The sequence below is a fragment of the Bemisia tabaci genome, chromosome 7, assembly GCF_918797505.1.
Source record: "Bemisia tabaci chromosome 7, PGI_BMITA_v3".
In the NCBI taxonomy this organism is placed as follows: domain Eukaryota; kingdom Metazoa; phylum Arthropoda; class Insecta; order Hemiptera; family Aleyrodidae; genus Bemisia; species Bemisia tabaci.
Genome location: NC_092799.1, coordinates 44,649,166 through 44,673,811, shown reverse-complemented (window position 1 = coordinate 44,673,811; position 24,646 = coordinate 44,649,166). Strand labels below are relative to the sequence as shown.

General features: G+C 40.7%; 2 protein-coding genes across 2 annotated transcripts in view; one reads left to right on the top strand and one right to left on the bottom strand.

Annotated features, from left to right (window-relative positions):
* Nucleotides 1-245: 245 nt before the first annotated feature.
* On the bottom strand, nucleotides 246-2,892 carry LOC109039746 (uncharacterized). The gene is made up of 3 exons (XM_019055380.2): nucleotides 2,294-2,892; nucleotides 1,481-1,572; nucleotides 246-859 (listed from the first exon to the last, which is right to left on the bottom strand). Exons 1-3 carry the CDS (start codon nucleotides 2,553-2,555, stop codon nucleotides 311-313), a joined length of 903 nt encoding a protein of 300 aa, XP_018910925.2. The 5' UTR covers nucleotides 2,556-2,892; the 3' UTR covers nucleotides 246-310.
* Nucleotides 2,893-3,160: 268 nt separating this feature from the next.
* Nucleotides 3,161-24,646, top strand: part of l(1)G0020 (RNA cytidine acetyltransferase l(1)G0020) — a 34,713-nt gene continuing 13,227 nt past the window's right edge. Inside the window, exons 1-11 of the mRNA XM_019055379.2 lie at nucleotides 3,161-3,419; nucleotides 4,297-4,388; nucleotides 5,188-5,359; nucleotides 5,940-6,124; nucleotides 12,116-12,329; nucleotides 13,145-13,349; nucleotides 14,339-14,460; nucleotides 16,711-16,847; nucleotides 17,504-17,636; nucleotides 18,448-18,596; nucleotides 19,438-19,519. Of these exons, the coding sequence (XP_018910924.2) occupies nucleotides 3,315-3,419; nucleotides 4,297-4,388; nucleotides 5,188-5,359; nucleotides 5,940-6,124; nucleotides 12,116-12,329; nucleotides 13,145-13,349; nucleotides 14,339-14,460; nucleotides 16,711-16,847; nucleotides 17,504-17,636; nucleotides 18,448-18,596; nucleotides 19,438-19,519 (1,596 nt within the window). The 5' untranslated portion in view covers nucleotides 3,161-3,314. The remainder of the gene's footprint in view (nucleotides 3,420-4,296; nucleotides 4,389-5,187; nucleotides 5,360-5,939; nucleotides 6,125-12,115; nucleotides 12,330-13,144; nucleotides 13,350-14,338; nucleotides 14,461-16,710; nucleotides 16,848-17,503; nucleotides 17,637-18,447; nucleotides 18,597-19,437; nucleotides 19,520-24,646) is intronic.

Genomic DNA, 24,646 nt, shown 5'->3' with positions numbered 1-24,646 from the left:
TATAATTTTATTAATATTTTCCGAAAGAATTTGCAGAAACTTTGCAGGTTTGTTTTTTCTGTTCAAGTTTTTGCTTGTACAAAAATTACTCTGAGAAACCTAATGTATTCGTTCTGGTTTTTTTTATAGGTCTTCTGTCAAACAGCTCCAAAATCAGAGCTTTATATTTAATCTGTTCAAAAGTTACTCTTTAAAGCACCCTCATATGAGATGTCATTGTAAAAAACACTCACAGAAAAGAAGGCTCCTGAAAACAAGTGTTCTGGTTTTAATATTCATATTAATGAGGCTTTTAATACAATTTCGAATTCTATTGCTTTGGCAGAAAATTAAATCTTTGATTTAACTTCCTAACATCAGCTGGGACAGCTTTAATGATTCGAATATGTGGTCGCTTGGCGGACTGAGCATTTTTATTTTCTGAACACCTATTTGACACCTTAGGGGCATTTCCTAAATTAGCAGAATGACTATCACACGAAGATGAATAATCCGAGGTACACTGAACTGAGAGCAGTTCCTCAGGAGAAACTTCAGCAAAATCTGTAAAAATCTGTTTTTTCCCTCTCTTGTACTTCCTAAGAATTTGACTAATTTCATCCTCAGCTTTCCAAGCATCTTCTTGGTCTAATTTTTTCAACGTAATTGCAACTATCTTACCAAAGTAATCGTACTCATCAAATTCATTTGATGCATCCTCTGAAGACTTTTCTGCCGGTGTTGTGTCAGGCTGGACTGCTTGAACCCTTATTTTCCGAGGAGGTTCATAGTTTTCAATGAATGGGTTTTCTAGAAATTCGCTATCTTCGTGACTGTTTTCGATCGGAACACACTGCTCAGATTTTTTCTTCAGCGATAACTAAAAAATGAGTCCGGAGGATAAAATTTCAGGAAAATATATTCTTGATGTGATGATAACAGGTGGATAGAAATGCTCAGAAAGTGCAATGAGTCAGAGGCACCAAATTTTTAAATTCATTTTCTGAAAGTATGGAGTGAACTAAGCCACTGGGAATTTTTTCAGTTTTTTAAGTCCTACTTAGCAAATAAATTCCACTTTGAAAATGCCAAAACTAGAACCAGGAAAGAATGTTTTCGGTGAGCTCTGGTGTAAGGCAGGGGAAACAGCTGATTGGCTAAACTCAGCTTCTACCATCGCTTTGCTCTGTCAACTTGAGAGAGAGCAACTATGAACAGAGACATTCATAATTTTTGTTTTAAATAAAGCCCATATAATCTTATCCTATTAATGGCTGAAAATAAAAATATAGTCCTGACTGTAGCTGTTCCATGGTCAGAACGAAAATAAATATTTTAATTTTTAATTAAAGGCTTTGAAAGTCATGAGCACCTAGAAATATTGAAAATGGCCATAGTAAGTACAGGATCAAAATGAGAAAACTTTCCTCTCTCTATCAACTTCATCCTGATTAAACAATGCAATCTGTTCGTAAAATCTACTTGGAATATGAGAACTCACCCTTGAAAGACACTGCTTCCGTGTGATGGAATCTCTCCAAAATGAATCCGCTCTGTGAAACCAAATCAACTTGGGAGTGTAATCTCTGCCCTCTGGAATGATAAAAATTACATATAAAGACCACAAAGATAAATTACACATAAAAATGATAAAAGTTACAATAGAAATACCTCCACATAAATACATCATAGACTTACACCACAATTGTGTTATAAGTCTATGAAGTAGATCAACTGCAGAAATAATTTTTTTTTCCAATTTCAAGCCTTAATATTGTCTGATCTCACTCTAAAAAACACCTGATCGTGCCATTGACTTAGTGCTGGGTTTCCACTTTCCAGTTGCAACTTACAAAAGTTAAATTCTATGTCCTCCATTCTCTATCGTGTCATTGCACATAGTCGGTGTTTGAACCGTACTCAATAATTTATGGGCCAGCATGTTCAGTGTTTAGGGGTTACTCCGGTATTCTTAGGGGCTTCTGATGTTAAGGCACTAGCTTTGGCCACTACTTGAATTACTTATATTATTCAGGCACCAGATAGCAGTATTTAGGCACATTTTGCACATGGCGCATGTCCGACCGCTTATGCTGATCGGTGGTGACATGACTGAGACTTGACTTTTACCTGGACACCTGAGAGTCAGCTCTAGTCAACTAGAAGTAACCTCCATTCTTTTTTCCACTCATGCCGCATTTCATCGTAGCTCCAAGGATGCAAAAGTTTCAAAAGTGAAACAGAAACTTGTGTCAAAAGAGAATAAAAATTAATATCTCTCCTCTGAAACAACAAGAGCCCTGAATAGACGTACCTTTAACAGGAAAGGAGAGAACTTTTTTCATTTCTGAACTGTACGTATCCTTGATGCTTTTGAGTTTCACTTTCAGAGTATTAACAGAATCAATTGCAGGAAATCCATCTTCATTTTCAAGGTCACCTATGAGGTCTCTCAGCGCTTCTTCCCTCAAAAATCGATCCTTGCGATCAGCGTGGCAGGTGTCCCACAGAATTGGGTACTTTTCCAAATGATCTAAAACTTTGAAGATGTCTGCTGTAGACCACCTTTTATCCATTGTTCAAGTCAATCCATAGAGAAAATATCAAATTAAGACCGTATTTAAACAGGTAAATTGGGAAAATATTAAATTAAAATTAGAGTGCGATTCCAATACGTGATTCACATGGTGATATCTAGTCCACCGAAAACTTGGAATACGTTTACATTTCATTCCTTATAACCAGCAATGTTTGAGTAAATGTTAAAATATTTTGCATTCATCAGTATGATTTTAATATAAAAATATTCGAACTAATCACACATGGAGACTGAATTTATTTGAAGTAAAGTTAATTAGATAGAAAGAAAAGAGGAAAAGTCAAACACATGCGTCAAACTTTTTTATTGTTTTGTTTACACACTGATGTCACAAGTAGAAACCAAAATATTTTTGGTTAAATTTGTTCTATTATGTCATCTTCTCATTTTTCGTAACCACCGTGGTAGTATCCTGTACTTTTTCTATAATTATTTTTTGCTGTGTAAAATGATGTTCTCATTTTTTGACGACGTTTAGTTTCATTCAATGGCTAGAAGTTCGAGTCCAAGGATTTGGAGCTACAAGATGAACGTACCTGCTTCCAGCCTTGAAAAAGTTAGGTTAAGATTGTATTTACTTCTATTCACGTGTTCGTGTTCGGTGTCCGAGGGCCAAAATCCGAGCCCTGCTGTGACATTACTTGGACATCAATGAGTGTTTCAGTCTCGAAATATTTTAATTCATAGTAGTGCTGTTCATCGAACAAGAACCTAGCCTCTCTCTTTTTCCATCAAGATGAGGAAAAAAATTGATAATCGACTCAGAGTTCTAATTGAAAATGGTGTTGCTACAGGCCATCGAACTATGTTTGTGGTCGTTGGAGACAAAAGTCGTGATCAGGTCAGTATTAGTGCAATCACATGATTTTTAGGTACCACAAAGTCTTCTTTGGAGACACTCCTGTTTGGTTCATTTCTTATCAATTCATGGCCAAAGAGCAATTAATTCTATCACCTCAAACTTCGCAGTTACGCACCCTTTGGGGGATCCCAAAGGTTTTTTCAAAGAATTGTGAATTCTTCTCCGGGAATCCATCAGCATCATCTTAGCTACCCCTACAGTCAGGAAGTATCAAGTTTGGTGAAGGGTTTTTCAGGCGTAGGTACCATGTATTGAAGGAATCGTCAATGCATTTTCATTGACAGGACAAGCATCAAAATGAGCAATGCCGTCTCAAAATATTTGCTCTCATTTTTTTTTTAAATAATGATCAAACCAGAGCTCCTGCTTGACACCTTTATCGAATGTACTTCACACAGTAAAGAAAAATCATGGATGTTTCCAAGAAAAGATAATTTTTATTTTTCTATTTTTAATTAAAGTCAAACAGGAACTCTGCACCTTTGCATACTAAGCTATGTATTCTGGCTATCTCATGATCAATAAGCCTGCAATCCCATTGATCAGTCAAAAAAAATCAATTTAGTTAGAAACCTGTTCTGTCAGATTTCTGCATTTGTAAAATAAATTCCTAGTCAAGGAACATATCATTCAATTGTAAGTTTCTTTCCGCCTCCACTTGTCTGACTTTTTTTAAGTGAAAGTGTCTGCCGTTTTTTTGTTTCCATCCTCCAAAAAACTGTCCTGTTTTTACATGTTTGGAAAAGGCTTGAAAGCTTCTTCAAGAGTCAGAGAGTATTCAATCATCAAAACCTTTCCCACAGTTTTTCGGCACAGCCCTCGAGAAAAATTAATCGCCAAAAATGTTTCGTTCTAGGTTGTCATCCTGCATCACATGCTCTCCAAAGCTGCAGTCAAAGCTAGACCAACTGTCCTCTGGTGTTACAAGAAGGAATTAGGGTTTACAAGGTAAGTAGTGTAGACCATGAATTTTTTGCAGAACTTTGTTTTTAAGTATGTTCCAACAGAGACACGTGAGGAAAAATTTTCTTCCTATTTTTCAAGAAATCCACACGGCATGTTTCAAAATTTTCCTCATTTTTTTCGGATTTTTTAGAGAAAGTAAAAAAATACATGCTGTCTGAAATCAAAAGATTTGTAAGGAAACTTCAACTATGAATAGAGACTTGAGTCCTTGGTTTCAAACAGCTAAAAGTAGGTACTTAGTACTACTTAGGCATTTAAAAATTTAGAACTATTCAGAAGAAAAAGTGCCAGAAATCTTCAAAAAATTGCTTAAGTTAACTCATTAGAATTTCCTAAAAAGAATTTTGACATGCTAGGAAGTTTACAGAAAATTTGGAAAATTCCAAAACCTCGGCAAAAATTAGTAGGGCTTGAATGCAAGAAAAATTCTGAGCATGAAAACTGCAAGGATTTTGAAGGAATTCAATGCTAACTAAATTTCATTTTTTCCCCTGTAATATTTGTCATGACCTCTTGAGCCTAATTAGCTGCAAAGCTTTTTCTATTGTGCCGATTTCAAAAGAAGTAGGATTGAAGAGTGAACGTTTTAACTCAAGCAGTTTTAAAGACACTCTCCAATAGAAATTTTGCAATAGTAGACTATTCGGAATAATTTATTAATATCATATGACACAAGAAGTTGCAACCTTCATTTTCAACACCCAATTCAGAATTTAATTTTTAACCTCAGTTTCTTTTTCTTTTTTGCATCCATCGTAACATTTGGTTTCTTCTTTTTCAGTCATAGAAAGAAGAGAATGAAGCATCTCCAGCACAAAATCAAAGCAGGAAAGCTGAACATTAATGAAGATGATCCATTTGAGCTATTTGTAGCATCAACAACCATCCGTTATTGCTACTACTCTGAGACCCAAAAAATATTGGGCAACACGTATGGCATGTGCATCTTACAGGTATACCATCAAACTGTAACCAAAGCTCCAATTGAACTGACTCCTTCTTTCTCTCTAGAAGTTGCTGTTTTCAAGAAAAAACAAAAGAGAAATTATTATTATTGAGACAGCAAATAAAAATCAAATTTTCATAAAACAGAAAGTTGTTTTTTCAATGGGCACTTTAATCATTTATGGCGAAAAACCAAAACTTATTAGCCTGAAATTGCCTCTAGCCTTGTAGTCTCTTTAAGGCTTGGTTCTTTTACCTTCATGATTCTGTGAGTCCTTGATATTCACAATTTGCTTCTTTTGTCAGCTTGCAGCGAAAATGGAATTGTTTAGTTAAGAAATACAATTAAGTAAGTAATAAAGCATGAGATGGATTATGAAAGTTTCAGTTAAACAAACAAGAAAAAACCCAAAATTCACAGTCAATTTGGGACAAAAGTGATGTAGTTTCTCGTATGAGTTGTTATTTTTACCTACACCACCTCCACACCAAATCTGAACCAGATCTGAAGTGGATAAGAGGACACCTGATAAATAGAGCTCATCACATAACTTTGTCTCAATTTTAAATTTCTTCTTTTTTTTTAAGGATTTTGAAGCACTGACGCCTAATTTACTTGCAAGGACAATCGAAACCGTGGAAGGTGGTGGACTAATTGTGTTACTACTAAGATCCCTAAGTAGTTTGAGGCAACTGTACACAATGAGTATGGATGTCCACGAGAGATATCGGACAGAAGCTCACACAGATGTAGTGGCTCGTTTTAATGAAAGGTAGTCCAAATGATTTTATTTCCCAAGCTACTTGTCTTCAGTTTCATTGAAGTTCCTCATTTTAATGGTCTCTATCCCTGTATTTCTGAAAGATGAGATACTGTTTTCATATTCCTTACAAAACAAAAAGGAATATGCGTGCAAAATGAACCTCCTCTCACAACATGCTTGTAAAATGACGTATTTGTGCTACCTCAATGAGGAAACCATGTTCACATTTTACATCGGAAAGTACTGATGTGTTATTATTTGTAGTACTTGTCCCTGACAGCAGCTTAATATTTCATGCCACTTTAGTCGGAGGCTCTTTGACTTGATCAGACAAGGCTATCGCCACTTATGATTCCTTAAAAATCTAGTGTCAGAATTTTTGTATTGCATTTCTTACTCCTAAAATCTTCTAGGACCCCCCTCTACTCCTCTGGTTTAACATTGAGAGAGAAACAGAAATGATTGAGTACAATTCCATTGGAATAAAGAATCATAGCTGTTTTGGGTCCAAAAACCCACGTGGGCCTTCCTCTTTCTTGTCAGATTTCACCCAAGCTTTTTACTACAATTGGGTTCCGGTTGGATCCTAATATTTTTTAAGAATATAATAGAACCAAAGTTGGTAGGTATCTGAGCTAAACTTAAGCTCTACAAATAGAGTCCTCCAGTTAAAGTGAAATCTAAGCAATTTTTAAACTAACACAATCTATGTAAAACATATCTGCTCTAAAAATTAGCAGAGAAAATTTAAGTTGATTTCTTGTGTCTGTGGAAGAAATCATCGCCAAAATTAGTGCTACTCCATAACCAAATTCTGAGGTAATATTTATTTTATGGATTCAACCAATATCAATCTAACTGCATCAGACATTGCCTTATTTCCTCTCAAGTGTTGTTTAAGTACATGTCTTTATGCTACAAGTAACTATGTTGCATGCGAAACTATGTACATAGTTCCTTTTATCATAAATATGTCCATTTTTTCAACAGAAAATAATAAACATTTCGATCTGAAATTTTCTGAGCATACATTTTGTAATCCAAGAAAAGTGTTCACGCCGTGAACATGGCTCGGCCAGTACCGGCCTCGCCGTCGGCCGACGCCGCGCCGCGGTCGCTCCTTCCCCGCGACCCGCGCTCCCCCCTCCTCGCCGCCGCGCTCATTTTCTCGCGGCCGCGGCCCCCCGCAACCCGCGCGCCCTACCTCGCGGCGTCGCGACGCCGCTGTCCGCTAGATCGCGTTGACGCACCCAGCTTTAGACGTTCCGCCGCTCTCGCCCGTCGTCTGATTTTGACGGCATCCCAGCGGCGCGGCCCATGCAAAGTGTGATCCACCATTCACTCATCATCCAAGCTTGAGCACCTTGGTAAGTGAATTTTCACCACTTCTCTTTCAGGTTTTCAAGAAGAAGCATCCAGTCCAGCGCCCAACGCTGTCGACTTCACAGTCCAGCTTCCTACGCTGTCGACTTTCAGTCCGGCTTCTAACGCCGTCGACTTCACAGTCCAGCTCCCTACGCTGTCGACTTTCAGTCCGGCTTCTAACGCCGTCGACTTCACAGTCCAGTTCCCTACGCTGTCGACTTTTCAGTCCGGCTTCTAACGCCGTCGACTTTCAGTCCGGCTTCGAACGCCGTCGACTTCCCAGTCCAGCTTCCTACGCTGTCGACTTCTCAGTCCGGCTCCTAACGCCGTCGACTTGCCAGTCCAGCTTCTTACGCTGTCGACTTCTCAGTCCGGCTCCCAACGCTGTTGACTTCTCAGTCCAGCTCCCAACGCCGTTGACTCCACAGTGGCTCCCGTGCCTGGCCGCTTACAGCGCTGCACGGAGCAACCCGCAATCGCCTCATCGCGATATCCGTCCGAGCGATTCGCTTAGGCAAGCCCTGGGGGTATCCCTTGGGGGTCTTCACCGCGCTTCAAGCGCACAAACTGAAGACGCCGCGCCCACTGTCGCGGATTGCCTGCCTATCAGGCGCCCACCGCCTGATCCAGTCCACTCAAGCGCTCGGATGAGCTTCCATCGCCGGCCTTACAACCCGGTGCTGCTCTCCGTCCTGCGCGCTTGAAATTACGTGCCTGCGCGTACATATATGGTCCTCCGAGCCGGATCTTTTGAGGCAAGCACACTTCCTTGAGAGACGGCAGACATCAGTCCTCTGGACACGCCACTTGCTTCCAACTTTCCAGTATGGCAGACGGCGGAGAAAACTCCAATCAGAACGACGGCGATTTGGATATAGCGACGCGCATATCCTCGCTCTCGCTGAAGGCTAAAAGGTCGATGGTGCTCTCACAGCTGAGAGCCATTCACGCCGACCTTACCCGAGCGATCCCAGCGGAAGAAATAGAGACCTTCCGGCCGTCCTTCAATCGTTTAGACGTGCTGAGAGAACGCTTCGAGGAGTTCCAGGATCAAATAATCCTGTTGAATACCTCTCTGCCACCCGAGTCTGAGATCGAGGTGGAAATTCTGCAGGCTGAATTTGACCGCCTCTTCGATGAAGCTCAGCGCTCATTCCTGCGGAAGACGCTGCCCGCCTTAGCAGGCGTTTCCACGCTCAACAATACTTCTTTCTCCGTGTCCTCCATCCGACTACCGAAGTTAGAGCTCCCAAAATTCAGCGGAGATTTGGGTGCATGGCGAACCTGGTATAACCTTTATAAGGCATCGGTTCACACCAGCCCCTCACTCCTGGCAGTCCAGAAATTTCAATATTTGCTCGGCAGCCTAAAAGGTGATCCTCTTGCACTCATCACCGGGCTAGACATCACAGATGCAAATTACGACGTCGCTTGGACGTTGCTCTGTGAACGCTACCATTCTGAGCGTCGCCACGTGTTCCATCACTATAATGGTCTCCTAGACCTTCCTGAGGCCCAACGCTTCGAGCAAATACCCGCGCTGATCACCAAGATCAGGGAACATTCCCAAGCGCTCCAAGCACTCGGTCACCCTCCCGAATCTTACAGCGGATTGCTGACCGCCCTTATAGTGCGAAAGTTGTCCTATCGCCTTAAGCAAAGGCTAGAGGACTACCGAGGTGCTGATCCCTCTTACCCCAAGCTGGACGAACTCCTTAGCTTCTTAGAGAAGGAACGTCGCAGCACTGAGGACAGCCCTCCCAACCGCAAAGAATCCAAGGCTTTGGTTTCTTGCGCCGAGTCCCCTTCGCCTCCTCGCCCCAGAAGCGGGAAAGGAAAAGAGAGGAAGCAGAAGAGCCCTTCAGAAACTGTCTCTCTCACCTCTTCTGGCGAAAAAACTCCTAAAAGGAGTGCCAAAGGGAAATCCACCCGATCCAAATGTCCGTGTTGCCCAAAGAGCCATCGGATTTTTGACTGCGCCATTTTCCGCAGTAAACCCATCCCGCAGCGCCGAGACGTTATAAAGGAAGCAGACCGATGTTTCAACTGCTTCAGTCCTCACCGCGTGGACTCATGTCCCTCCACGCGCCGCTGCACAATTTGTGCTAAAAAGCACAATACCCTTCTCCACGAAGAGTCTCCGGAAAACGCTGACGACCCAGATGCTACCTCTGACAGCCCGGCGTCCTCAGGTTCCTCCCAGGAGAAGGTCCTGCTCAGTACCAGCAAAACTTCCTCTACCATTCTCCTGGCCACCGCAAGACTGCGCATAAAAACTCGCGAAGGATCGGTTTTGGTCCGCGGGATTTTGGATTCAGCCTCGCAAGGCACTCTGATCACCCGCGAGTGCGCTAACAAACTCGGTTTGAATGTCCAGTCTCCTATGAATGCAATGAGTGGCTTAGCCGGGAATCGTGTCGAAACCTTTGGCCGTTTCCACGTCACGCTGGCATCTGTGCGCCACAAGCCTGTGGCCAAGAACCACCCAGTCACTGTGGTCCAGACGATCACAAACTCCACTCCTTCCACGGCCATCGCCGCCTCGGTTAAGGATCTAGTTAAGGAATGGAACCTTGCCGACCCTACCTTCGATCAGCCAGGCCCTATAGACGTGCTGATCGGCGCAGAATTATTCTCTGCCCTCATCGTCGGTCCACCGCACCCGCTAGGACCCTCGCTTCCCACGGTGTTTGTGACACCCCTCGGAGCTGTCCTGATGGGCCCAGCCCCGACATGCGAGAGTGCTCAAACCTCACTGATTGCATGTTTGTTTAACGCAACACCTCCCCGGGCTCCGGTGATCCAGCCTGGATCCCACAAGTCTTTCGATTGGAGAAAAACAGAATCCTCTAAATTCTCGTTACTCCCGAAGAAGCCCACAGAGTGCGTCTCTTGGAGAGCTACCAGAAAGCTTAACTCTGACCACACTTCAGACAAGCTCTCTGACGATAATTCTCTCCGAGAGAATGCAAAAAAAACCGCGAAGCCACGCTTCGCCCCACCCGCCAGACGCCGCCCATTGAAAGGGCCCCTCCCGAAAGATGCTTGTCCCCAACTAGCATCTCCCAACTTTGACTCATGGTGCCAGGAACGATCTAATCTCCATACCGCAGGCGAGACAACCGCAGTCCGGCCTAAAAATACTCGTCGGATGAGTAACAAAAACTCTTCATGTGAGCAAGGACTGACACAAGGATCTACTAAAGACACAAAAACGTCACAGCAATCATGTCTTAAACCGCCAGTTGCTTCTAAATCAAAGGAAACAGTACCTGATGAACGCTTAAAAACTGACCGGGACAAACCCCAAAAACTGATACCCTCTAAAACTAAATTTTGGAAGCGATTTCTCAGCCTTCTTAAATCTTAGTCAGTTCTTTCAATTTCTTTGTAAATATCATTGTTCTCAGCGAATTTTAATTTCTTCTTTATTTTTCCTTGTATGATGAGCCCTTAACGGGCCTCATGGGGGGCGGTACATGTTCACGCCGTGAACATGGCTCGGCCAGTACCGGCCTCGCCGTCGGCCGACGCCGCGCCGCGGTCGCTCCTTCCCCGCGACCCGCGCTCCCCCCTCCTCGCCGCCGCGCTCATTTTCTCGCGGCCGCGGCCCCCCGCAACCCGCGCGCCCTACCTCGCGGCGTCGCGACGCCGCTGTCCGCTAGATCGCGTTGACGCACCCAGCTTTAGACGTTCCGCCGCTCTCGCCCGTCGTCTGATTTTGACGGCATCCCAGCGGCGCGGCCCATGCAAAGTGTGATCCACCATTCACTCCTCAACCAAGCTTGAGCACCTTGGTAAGTGAATTCTCACCACTTCTCTTTCAGGTCTCCAAGAAGAAGCATCTAGTCCAGCGCCCAACGCTGTCGACTTCCCAGTCCAGCATCTTACGCTGTCGACTCTCAGTCCGGCTTCTAACGCCGTCGACTTCACAGTCCAGCTTCCTACGCTGTCGACTTTTCAGTCCGGCTTCTAACGCCGTCGATTTTCAGTCCGGCTTCTAACGCCGTCGACTTCCCAGTCCAGCTTCCTACGCTGTCGACTTCTCAGTCCGGCTCCTAACGCCGTCGACTTCCCAGTCCAGCTTCTTACGCTGTCGACTTCTCAGTCCGGCTCCCAACGCTGTTGACTTCTCAGTCCAGCTCCCAACGCCGTTGACTCCACAGTGGCTCCCGTGCCTGGCCGCTTACAGCGCTGCACGGAGCAACCCGCAATCGCCTCATCGCGATATCCGTCCGAGCGATTCGCTTAGGCAAGCCCTGGGGGTATCCCTTGGGGGTCTTCACCGCGCTTCAAGCGCACAAACTGAAGACGCCGCGCCCACTGTCGCGGATTGCCTGCCTATCAGGCGCCCACCGCCTGATCCAGTCCACTCAAGCGCTCGGATGAGCTTCCATCGCCGGCCTTACAACCCGGTGCTGCTCTCCGTCCTGCGCGCTTGAAATTACGTGCTTGCGCGCACAAAAAGTTCACATGATATTTCAAGGTGTTATGTTGTTTGGTTCTTTATTAAAAAATAAAACATGTGAGAAAAGCAAAAAGCAAAGCGCTTAATATATCTAGAGTAAATCTGGTTAAATCCGTCCAATTTAATCTCCATGTTTTTAATATCCATTTGAACATGTTTGTCAACAGATTTTTGCTATCACTTTCTTGCAATCCTCGATGTCTAGTCGTTGACGATCAACTAACTGTTCTTCCAATCTCATCTCATGCTTTGAATGTCGTACCAGTGGTTAAACAGAATTTGGATACAAAATCTAGCCAAGAGTTGGAAGAGTTAAAAGAGAGTCTTCGAGACACGCAGCCTGTTAGTGCACTCATCAATTGCTGTAAGACATTAGACCAGGTACTACCCTAATTGTTTTTATTTTTTTTCGCTTTAATATAGTAAGTCCATTGTTATTGCATTTTCCGATAGATAAAACTCATCCTTGGGTACAACCAGTGATCAATTATATAAATGTAAACTCTAAGCCCATGACTTTTTACAAATAGGACAATTGCTTCCAAGCTGTACACCTGATCTTCAGCTTCATGATGACTGTTGTCAACCTCACATCTAGATCTTGACATTTAGGATAAAACTGAAGATAGAGCGTCTAGCTCCAAAACAATAGTCCTTTATGTAGGAAGTGAGTGAGCTTTAGAGTTTATTAATACATAATTGACGACTGGGAGTACCCATTGTTTTAAAGTTTGCTGTTTAGAAAGATCCATCTCCATTCATAACTTTCATCCTTTTTTGAAAGTATGATTACATAAAATGTCCAACGATAGCTTAATCTTACGAATTGTGACTTAATTACAAAGCAACTGTAGCTCACTGAAAAACTAAAAGTATGTTACTTTAAACAGACAGCAGTTCCATGTAAGAGTTTTTTTAATGAATGAAAGATGGTAATTTTGCCATCTCATGTTATTAGTAAGTTGGTGAATGTTGTCGATTTGTAAATCTCTCTTTTAATGCTCTGAGCTTTGAAAGGAACTCACAGTTGAACTTAGTACATTTTTATTTGTTACTTTACCCAAAAGAATCCTTGTTCCCCTACTTTTTTGTAAAAAACTTCATTTATGTTAACTCTGACTTATCATATTTTTCTATAATCATCATTTCAACTGTATTTTATTATTCTTGAATCTAATTTCCATTTTTCTTTTCAGGCAAAAGCTGTTCTGAAATTTGTGGATGCCATATCTGAAAAAACTTTACGCTCGACTGTATCGCTGACAGCTTCCAGAGGACGAGGAAAATCTGCAGCCCTTGGATTGGCTGTCTCAGCAGCCGTCGCTTTCGGTTACTCAAATATTTTTGTAACCTCACCTTCACCGGAAAACTTGAACACATTTTTCCAGTTTGTTTTCAAGGGTAACTTCTGCTTCTCTATTTTATCTCAATAACTTTCCAATTCAGAACAGTATAACCCATGTTAGATATGATATCCTGATAAAAATTATCCAATAAAGCTTGAATTTTGTTGAATTAGACCTCATTTTGCAATATGAGGAAGTACGATCTCTGACTCTTTCACAGAAGCACCTATCTGCATAGGGAAACTTATCTATTATGTGTATGTTGTTTCTCAAGCAAGTTAGGAATAGTTTCTAATTGCAAAATTTAATCTATATCTGTAATAAGTAATCAAATTTAGGAGGTCGGAGATGATAGCCTCACCTCATCTTTGCATTAGTTTAGCACCTTGTGTGAGAAGCATTTTTTTTAGAACCAATTTTTTTTTTTTTTATCCATTCATGATTACAATTCACTATTTCAGGAGAATTGCAGAATTTTAATTTTGCAGTCCTTGATCTTTAATAACTTCTGATCCAAAATTGAAGATTTACCATCAATAACAGGTTAAGTGCCAAATAGTAAAGTTTGAGTTGTTAACATTTTTATTTTTGAAAACTGCTGCGGAACACACCATGAACACTATCTTTTGGATACTATACTTACTACTCTATCACTGGTGGCACCTAGCCTATCTTGCAGCCTGTTTTCCCTGGTGCCTAGAAGAAAATGCTACGTCTAATTCAATTTTAAATTTTTTGGCACTTAGCCCATTACTCATTTTAAAAGTCTTTAATTTATTCTTTTATAATGACAAGTTCGAAATCTGGAAGCAGTGTTGATAGCGTGCAAGATTCTTTTTAGTCTATAGCGTTATGAAAGTGCTCCAGACATGATGTTTTGATCACCATAGGTCCTTTCCATTGAATGGAATGTTGAGGTGTCTAAAATCTATTTTTTGCACTTTAATGTGTCACTGCCGCTGAAAATTCTTTTTGCTCATTTCTCAATGTGGAGAGACTGAAGAACTTCTTTTTCTATTCTTTGAATTTTGATAAAAATTTCAGGATTTGATGCCATGGCTTATCAAGAGCATGTCGACTATGGTATTGTCCAGTCAACCAATCCTGATTACAATAAAGCCCTGATCAGAGTGAACATATTCAGAGATCATCGACAGACCATCCAGGTATGAGCGGAAATCTTGTTTTCTCATGTTTTTCTAGTTGCATCATAGTAATTTTTCAAGACTGTAACAATAACCCCGGCCGATGATATACCTGTTGGTAATTCCGGCGTGTCTCGGGACGCAAATACTTAATTGAAGTGAATCTTGAATTAATGATATGAATGATATTTAAATGATAAGACTTGTAAAGTATTTGTAAAATTATGCATTTGTGAGATACAAATAAAAAAAAAAAAAAAAAAAAAAAAAATCATAGTAATTTTGTATAAGTAGAACCAGCAAAAGATCCCTGCATACTAGTGGGGGGTTTACTGGCTCTCAACACACCATGACAAAACTTCAATAGGTTATTATGAAGTTCATCATTAGTTCAAAGCTGAAAAAAATTAGTTGGTTTGGTAGGACAGGAGCCGAGAGATTCACGATTGAACTTGCCAATCATTCTGTGTTCTTGTCTAAACCTCTTGCTCAGTCAAGTGCTTATAGGCCCTACTGCCACAAACACCTTACCCCTTTCTTTCCCTAGCACCTGTTGATTCTGTTTCAGAATTGACCAGTAACGCAACAAGGAGCTTGCCAGCTTCCTTCATCCTGAAATAAAAGGTGCCACGTTACTCCACATGAACTTTTTTTTCAAAGACCAGAGTCTTATAATCTAACTTTAATTTGACAAATTAATATTATTGCGGCATTTTAACTAAATCTTTAAATTATGAACTTACTAAAATTAATTAATTTATTTAACTTCAAAGGTTACTGTTCAAAACTCAAGTTAATAACTTTCATCTAATATTACTTTCCAGTAATCTTACTTTGTTACGACTTCATCTTCTTCTGCCCTACCAACCCTCCTGATTTAGCCTCCCCACTTTCTCTTTACTAAGCGCGTTTCACAATTGTTCGCAAATATCTCTGCTCCCACCCGATCGAATCGCCCAATTGTTTAGCTTTGGCTTGAGCATTATGATAACCTCTTACGTTTCATCAAAATGCACTGAGAGCCATTAAAGCCCCACTAGTATGCAGGGTTCTTTATTAGCTGTCAAATTCTCCTTATGCCTCTACTATAATTGTTTATCAACTCTCTAATCTGCTTGAGAGAATTCAGATTAATGCTTGCTCATCCTTTCATATCTGATTCATCCATCATGCTCGTTTGTACAAATGCATTTTAGCTAAAATCTGATTCAATCTATATGAATCAGTTTTCATTTGCAGCAAAAGCTTGACATCAGTTAAACATTTTTAACTTCACTCTCACTTGTGTTACCCATTTCAAATTTTAAGGTGTTTAAGCAGGCTTCAGTGGCTCATCACTCTTTTACTTTAGCATTTAAACAAACTAGTTTTTTGTATCAATATTAGCAGGGCGGAAATGGAAAACTGTTTTTGGGCGCTTCTGGGTACCAGATGCGCCCTTTCCAGCCGTTCGACTCCCCCGATGTAACATGTACTATACTACATACCGTTTTGCCTTATGGGTAATGACGCCATTCTGGTACACCCGGGAAAATTTGATTTTCTTCTGCATCTGGTATTCGTAAAAGTTTTCGTGAAATGTTTTGCTTTTAAGCATAACAATCTCGCACGGACATATTACCTGGTTAAACTATTTTGGGGCTTCGTTATGCTTAAATGCCTCATATTCGAGGTCGTAGTTTCAGATTGATTCGAAAAAATCACGAACAGTCACGTGATCTCTTCATTTTAGTGACGTATTACTGTGCTATTTTGTGATTGGTTCATTTTCTCGGCGCAGCATCGTCAAGCGTCAGCTGTTTGCGGCTCTGGGTTGAAGGTTTAAGGTTATGTCAGAGAGAATAGAAAGTTAGAGGCCCGACTCGATGCTAGGTAATTGAAACAGATGCGCTCGCAGCGCGCTCGCTGGCAACGTACGCAACTACTATTTTCTATTGTTTTCCAGAGACTAGCGGCGGGTATGTTGCTGCCGGACCACCTTCACGTAGGCAATTTATTATACATCGTCCGTCCGCAATACTCTCGCTTGGCCGTATGAAAACGTTCCTCGCATGCGCAGTGTTAAAGAAGCGCCCTCCAACGCTTTGGCGTTGGAACTGCTTGTTTTTTTTTTGTTTTTTTTTTTTTTTTTAAATTGATAAATGCCATTCTGCAATAATTAGCTCTATTGCACTCTTCTTCACCTCTAGAATTATTAATTTACCCTTCGCTCCCCTTCGGCATGTTAATTGCTAGTGTTGTATATTGTATGTATTTGTATAAAATTTTTAGTACATTCACCCAACTGATCACCAAAGACTTGGACAAGCAGAGTTATTGGTCATTGATGAAGCAGCTGCAATCCCATTACCGTACGTCAAAGCTATGCTAGGGCCATACTTGATATTTCTGGCATCCACTATCAATGGGTAAGTTATTTTTCACCAATGTTTCCCACATTGTATGAAAGTCCATTCATCCTCAAGTAGCTACTACAATTTTTAAAATTTATATGGCAGGTAAACTTTGAAAGTCAAAAATTCAAAGCAAATTAAGACTAAAATAAGAAGGCGAATCAGTGGACTAGGAAAGCAAGTGATCGTTAGAGTTTGTCAAAGACTGCATGTTCAGTATATATATAAAGTCGCTTTACAACGCACTCTGGCGTTCTACGACACCCAAACGCCACATATGCTTGTCTTCCCAGAGGTTATTGGGCAACTGACACCGCAATATCTCTTCGTCAACGCCCTGCCGCCAACCCTTTACGGGCCGTCCCCGTCGCCTCTTCCCAGGTGGTACCCAATCCAAAACTTGTTTGGGGCATGTTCAGTAACGATATTTAAAAACACCTTACAGCTCAATCTGCAACATTGCGGTTTTAAAGCTGAAGCTATTGACTTAAACACTCTTCAGGCCAGTAAAAAAATCAAACCTTGCCAAATATCCAACTAATCAAGATTACTTACCATAAACTTTATTTGATTGAAATTCCTCAGCAAGGTAATAAAACAATCAAAGTCAAACTTTCTAATTTACACTGTGTTTTTCTATTACATATTAAATTTGTATTTGCGTTCCCTAGATATGAAGGCACAGGAAGGTCATTATCTTTAAAACTACTTCAGCAACTACGGACTCGCACAGCTCCAATTGGTACTGCAACTGCAGACAGTAAGAAGAACCAATCAGTCGCCACTGGCCGCAGCTTGCATGAGGTAAACATTTTTTAACTGCTCATTAACTTGGGAGTTTTCAATCAACTTCTTTCTTTTCTAGAACTGTTTATCAATGTGCTGAGAAAAATTTGTGTGTGTTTGGGATCAAAGGAACTTCCATTGATTACTTTCTTCATAAAAATTCCAGTGATTTCAAATAGATTCTGAATGTTTTAAAGTAAAATGAAGAAGTTTACAAGTGTTTTTGGAGGAACTACAATAGATTCAAATGGAATTTCAGTCGATTTCAAAGGAATTTTTTGCCAAACTCGTGTCAGATAAATTTTCAGTTGTTTACTATTGATTTCTGTGAGTAGTCGACAGTTTTAGCAATATTCCATCAAAGAGAGTTATCGGTTTTCAGTATCTGCGCACAGAGGCAGCACGGTGTCGTCGTCACTCTTGGTCAAGCCTTGATTGCTATTGGACAGCTGCAGCGCAGTTGCTCATAAACAGAAAGTGAATAACTCACAAATGCAAGTCACTAAAATGCACTAATCTAATGCAAGTTCTAGAAAATATTCATTGAAAGTTCCTGTTGATTCAAATAGAATTTTTTCTCAGTGTGCTGTTTTTCTTCCTCTTGAGCTGACGAAATAATCATCGTGCTCAGACATTAAACCATCGATTAGAAAAGTGAATATCATTATGCTACCATTGACTTATTCTAAAAAGAACTGACAGCTATAACTGATAGTATCTCTCATTAATGCAAACTAAAAATCTAGTCTGAGTCATCGCTGGATAGTCAACCCCATCATCTAATTTCACCTGAACTATTCATACCATTACTACAATGTCTTTTTTCCAGATCACTCTTAATGAATCAATTCGTTACAAGCCTGATGACCCTGTAGAAAAATGGTTAACTGATCTACTTTGTTTGGATGCCACTTCAATTCAACCAATCTCCTCTGGTTGCCCACCCCCAGATGCCTGTGATTTGTACTATATCAATCGGTAAGGATCTCAAAATACCTATGCATTTGATTGCTGAAAGGGCATATTTTTCTGAGAAAATTCTATCAAATTATGAGCACTTGAAAGATTTAAACTTATTGGCTTTTATGAAAGATTAAATTAACTCCTCTGCAAATTACTGGCTTGATAGCAAGGGTTTTTTTTTTTTCAAAGTTTTCATTACACAACAGAAAGTAGGGGAAGAAAAACGTTCTTCAAAAGCGTTCATTGCAAACTTGTTAACAGGCTAGAATCAATTCAAGGAGGTATAGTTTGCATTCCAGGTCCATACAAAAATATTTGTCTAAAAAGCATACATACATATCAAGCCGCTACCTCAGCGCACTAGAGCGCTCTGCGACTCCAAATCGCCATCGGAATCGATCCTCCCACAAATCATCGGGCAGATTACACCGTCTGATCTCCCCTTCCACTCCCTCCCGCCAACCTTTTACTGGACGTCCACGCCGCCTTTCTTCCGGGAGGAACCCAATCAAATACCTTTCTGGGCAACCTACTATCTGCCATTCTCCGCACGTGTCCATACCAAACCAGCTGCCTGGTTTTGATATCGTGCACAATATCTTCCTCAACTCCCATTATTTCACGCACTCGTTCATTACGAACGCGCTCTCTCTGCGAGATCCCTGCAGACCTTCGCCAAAAGTCCGTTTCGGTCTAAAAAGCTCTTTTTGAAATATTCAAATATGCATTTCAATTTTTTTCAAGGAAATTTCCTTGCTGGACCCTTTGATGTATGTACTCATTTCTTTCTGTAGTATTAAACTTTTCTCGTTCAATATTTTAGGTACCAATTAATTTTTTTTCCCTTTCTTTTCAGAGATACTTTATTCTGTTATCATAAAGCATCTGAAGCTTTCTTACAAAGGCTTGTAGCTCTGTTTGTTGCTTCTCATTACAAGGTAAGTGGATCAACCCTCTTTTATTCATGAAGATCTTTTGATCTGCCAGTATTCATTTTTGAAAATTACTTATTGATACGCATATTCAACATGACTGGACCTTACCATAAATAGAGTGAAAGAACAGTGAGTCTGAGTGTGTGAAAATTTAGATGGTGCTTAACATTTTTACTTGATAAACATTGAAAACGGATCTGTAGTTATAAACTGCGTTTCACACTTTCTCTGGATTGAAGTCCGTATTTACAGTCAACGTGTGTGATAACTTCAGGGAATGACAGATCATTCCAGAAGCTGTCCAAGAATTATTTAACGCTTCAGGGTGTGGGAGAACATAAGTGTGCAGCGTGGTGTTACACTGAAGAAATTTGCTAACGTTTTAAATTTTTCCAATGTATTTAGTTGCTTTAATTGTAAAACCACTTTAAGTGTCAAAATAAATTAAGAACTTCCATAAAAAGGTAAGTTGCAAAAATCAAAAATTAAGTTAGGGGTATTTCTACAAAAACTGTCCAATTTGATCTCCCAAAAACTAAAAATTCAACTATGTTATTTTGGATTGAGAGTTTTTTTCCTTAATTCAGTGTAGTATCATGCCTAAAAATTCTATACGAGTACCTTTTTTTTATCAGGCATTTTTTTTTCTTTTTTTATGAGAAATTGTTTTAAAAATAGATCTCGGATGTCACGACTGTCACATCGATTACTTCGGTCCACCAGAAAGAGAAAAATGGTCAAATATGCAGTTTTATTTTTTTTATACTGTTAGGTCCTATGAAGAAGTGAAACAACAAAAAATAGTGACCCAGTGTATTTGTTCATCATAAAATAGTAAATGGTTTCTGCAGAGATTTTTCTAGCAAAGATTTTTCAGCTTTTTTCTCGGAAAACAAAAAAATGTTTCTTGATTTAAGAATGAAATATCTACATATTTGTTTTTTTCTTAAATACCTGAACCTACACCTCCAAAAAATCTTAAACATTGCGCAAAAATTATGAACTTTAAAAATTGGTTTTTGTTTCATAAGTCTGAAAAAAGTGTGACGATCATGACATGATTCATCCATTTAAAATTTTCGGTCATTCTGTTCTCGTCAATATATTACTTTATGCTTCCTACTTTCTTAGGAGCCCCATCCCCCCCTCCAGGTCACTTGGTATCGTCCAGGTATCGTCACTTGGATCAAATTTGAACTAAAGTTTTGGCCAACAAATTTTCATTTGAAAATTGCACTAAGTGTACCTTGTACCTCGAGGAAATTCATAAATGCATACGCGCGCATTCAGAGACTGCTTCGGAGATCACCTAATGAAACCGAAAATGCTCAATACTTTTGGAAAATAATGAGTGTTTCCGGTTCTCACCAAAAGTAACCAGGAATGCTGAAAATTTCTGGCAATTATTCATTTCATATGCCGCAATCACACGCTGAATTTGGCAGCTGAATATGGAAGTCAACAGTCAGCGCTCAACAGCTAAAATTCGTTTTTTTCATCCAAGTGTGTATCAAATCTATTCTTATAGTTCAGAAAAATTCGACATTATCCGATGGTCGTTGAGAATCGTTACTGAATTTTGCGCAAGTTGCGCAACATTTAGGCATCAGGTTTATGACTTCCACATTCAAGCCACATTCAGCGTGTGATTGCGGCAATAATATGACTTTTGCTCCCCAAGAGAGACTGTTCCGGCGATCACCTGATGTAACCGAAAATGCTCCGATAAATAATCACTTCACACAGACTACAAACAGACCAAGATTCACAATTTCCCGCTTAGTTCAATTCTCTGGAAATTTGAAAGTCCTGCCGATGGAAAATGGTGGGAATTTCAAATTATGCCCCCTTTTTAAGCTTTCAGGTACACTCTATTTTAAAAAAATCTGGGTCATATTTTCAAAATCTGAATAAAGCGTGCTCGTTCAGAGACATTGCCTGTCGATCGCAAAAATGAAGAAAATCGGCCCGGTAGAACGCTGGAACTAAGCGTTACCAGGTATGCAAATTTAGGAGATCTCGGAGCTTATATTTATGATAGATAATCCATAATTCGGAAAAAAAATGGGGAGATACCTTCAGACAAGCTCGTTTCCACACCACCTTAGGATAGCCCGATCAGGTACTGCTCCTGGAGGTAGAGCTTTCGGCGCGTTTTTTTTAACGTGGTATCGCCAAGAGCCCTAATCCACGGGGGAGGGAAGAGGGGAGAGGAAAGGAAGAGGAGAGAGGGAAGGAAGAGAAGAGAGGGAAGGAAGAGAGGAGAGGGAAGGAGGAGAGAAAACAAAATAAAACACTTACCAACGCAGCCGTAGCTCCATCCACTGCTCCATATCGTTTAGACACTGCCCAAAAAAAGCTGTGCCTGCGGGAGACGGCAGTAGTGCCCTCCACAATTGATTAACATGAAGAATCACAACGGTATCTTACCTTCGGTTGCGGGAACCAGCGTCCAGCAGCAGCAGCAGCAGCAGCACCTGAAACAGAGAATAAAAAAAAGAAAAAAAAGAAAAGAAAAGAAAAAAAAAAGTCGACGATCCCGGTACGATGGCACCCAGCAGCAGCACCTGAAACAGAGAATACAAAAAAGAAAAAAAAGAAAAGAAAAAAATTCGACGATCCCGGTACGATAGTACCCAGCAGCAGCTCCTGAAACAGAGAATACAAAAAAGAAAAAAAAGAAAAGAAAAAAAATTCGACGATCCCGGTACGATGGCATCCAGCAGCAGCAGCAGCGACCTCCCCCAACCCCGGCTTCCGGCATCCAGGTTCCTTTCCCACCTCCTCCCTTTTTTTTTTTTTTTTTTTTTTTTCTGTTCGTGGCTTGCTGAGATCCTCCGGGGCGCAACGCCCCGGAGCCGCCGTCGCCGGCAGGGGCGCCCGCCGGGACCCCATAAGGGTCCGCTGGGCGCCCCCACCCCCGACCCCCCGCGAGGGGGGTCATAGAGACCCCCCTCGCGGGGGGTCGGGGGCAGGGGACGCCCAACGGACCCACGGGGTCCCGGCGGGCGCCCCTGCCGGCGACGGCGGACCCCGGGACGTAACGCCCCGGAGGATCTCAGCAAGCCAGTCGCAGAAGAAAAAAAAAAAAAAAAAATCCTACTCCTCCCCCCGTGATCCTATTCCGCGGCCCCTCCCCCCTTAGGAACCCTACTCCGCGATCCTACATGAATCCCACGGACCCCCCTCTCCCCGGGAAAACCCCCTTGGGAAACCACCCTAGTCTGCGACCCCCCAACGAACCCCACGGACCCCCCTTTCCCCGGGAGCCTCCCCCTGGGAAACCTTACACCGCGATCCTTCCCAACCCCACGGACCCCCTTTTCCCCGGGAACCTCCTCCCCCCCGAGCCCGTTTCTTCAGCAGCTTCTGGAACAAACAAAAACATCAAGAATTATTAGTATGATTTGTAACAGGGGACAAGACTGGCTACTAGACTTCTAATTATCAGGCCCTCAGTATAGTTAAGAAACTGTTCCTCATTCATTAGAAACGCATTTATCCTAAAAGGAATCATGTACATGGGATTCGCATGAAGTTCGTGAAGTTCGAAGCATGAAATATAGTTCCTTTTAGCATAAATATGTCCAGTACTCTCTCGTCAAAATTTTTGTTAGGGCAACATGCCATAATTGGACGTATTTCTGTCAAACGGAACTATGTGCATTAGGACATGAGCCCTGAGACCCATAAGTATATGTGCATAACAGGGCTCACATCATAATACACATAATTCTGTTGGATAGAAATACGTCCAATTAATAAAATTTACGTCTTATTGTCTATTTGAATTACAGTTACATACTGTCTTTGGACCACACCATGTAGCTTCAACTACAATTTTCCATTCAGTTGTAGTAACTCAACTGCATAACGCAAAAAAACTAACTTTTCTGGTTCTTTAAAAAATCACCTATTTATGTGTAAAATTTGTGGAACATCTGTGTTTTTTACCGTGAATCGGAAAAATAATTCCTTTATGCGTTATGCAGTTTACTTACTTTCAATTGGATGCAATATTGTTTGATAGTATTACATGAGAACTATACGCAGAATTGGAAGGAAATGTAAATATTTCTAAAAAACTGCAGATGGCATCCAAGTCAACTGCTGCACAATGATTTTAAAATAATTATTTTTATAGATTTTAAATGTAATCAATTAAAAATGGATTGAACAATTCAACTATTAAATTTTACTTTTGATGATTTTTACTATTTAAATTTTACACCACAAATACACATTCTGGAGGGCACTACTTCCGTCCTCAGTGCGGAACATTTTCTTCATTTTTTGCAGACCTGAAACAAACTAAGAATAAAAAAAAAGACATGATTAGTTGGAGCTTAACCTAATTTGAAAATGGAAACTTTAGCGGGAAAGTTTCATTGTTGATGCCAAATTTACTCGTCGAATTCGATAGTTTCCAATATTCCCTAATATGATATTAATTAATTATGTGAAATTGAATGCAATTTTTCTATATTTTTGTCATGTTTTCTTTTTTCTTCGCTATTGATTCCATGAGCAATCAATCAGGAATTTTAATGTATTTTTATATAGTTATGCCAAAATCTTTGTTAATTTTATACCATTAATGATAATTTATAATTAAAGAAAATCTGTTCAATTACAAAATTTTCACATCCCCTATGCTGTCGTGCTGAGGAATAACACTGTATGAACATTCAAGAGTTGCCAAATTTCCCCAGATAAAACGCTTATTTCTGAGGAAAGATATGAATATATTTCCTCGAACTTTTCAGGAATTTTTGGTGAAATTGCGAACAAAATTATCTGTAAGATTCAAAGGAAAATATTCATAAATTTACCGAGAAATTTGTATTTTGTCACAGAAAATTTGGCAACGCCTGAAGGTTCATACAGCGTTTTTATTCAGCACAGCATTCCGAAGGGGCACATAGCCTTTTAAGAAAGAGCGATGGGTAACATCATCATCCGCATTGATGCAAACCGTGGTCTTATGTATTTTGGGTCCACAAATCACTGAAAAAGGATTGCATAAAAAAAAAAATGATTAGTCAACGCTTAACGCTTGAAAATAAAAACTTAAGCCAAAAAATTGTTTTGTTCACTCTGAATGGCCTCGCCAAACTTGATACTTTCTAA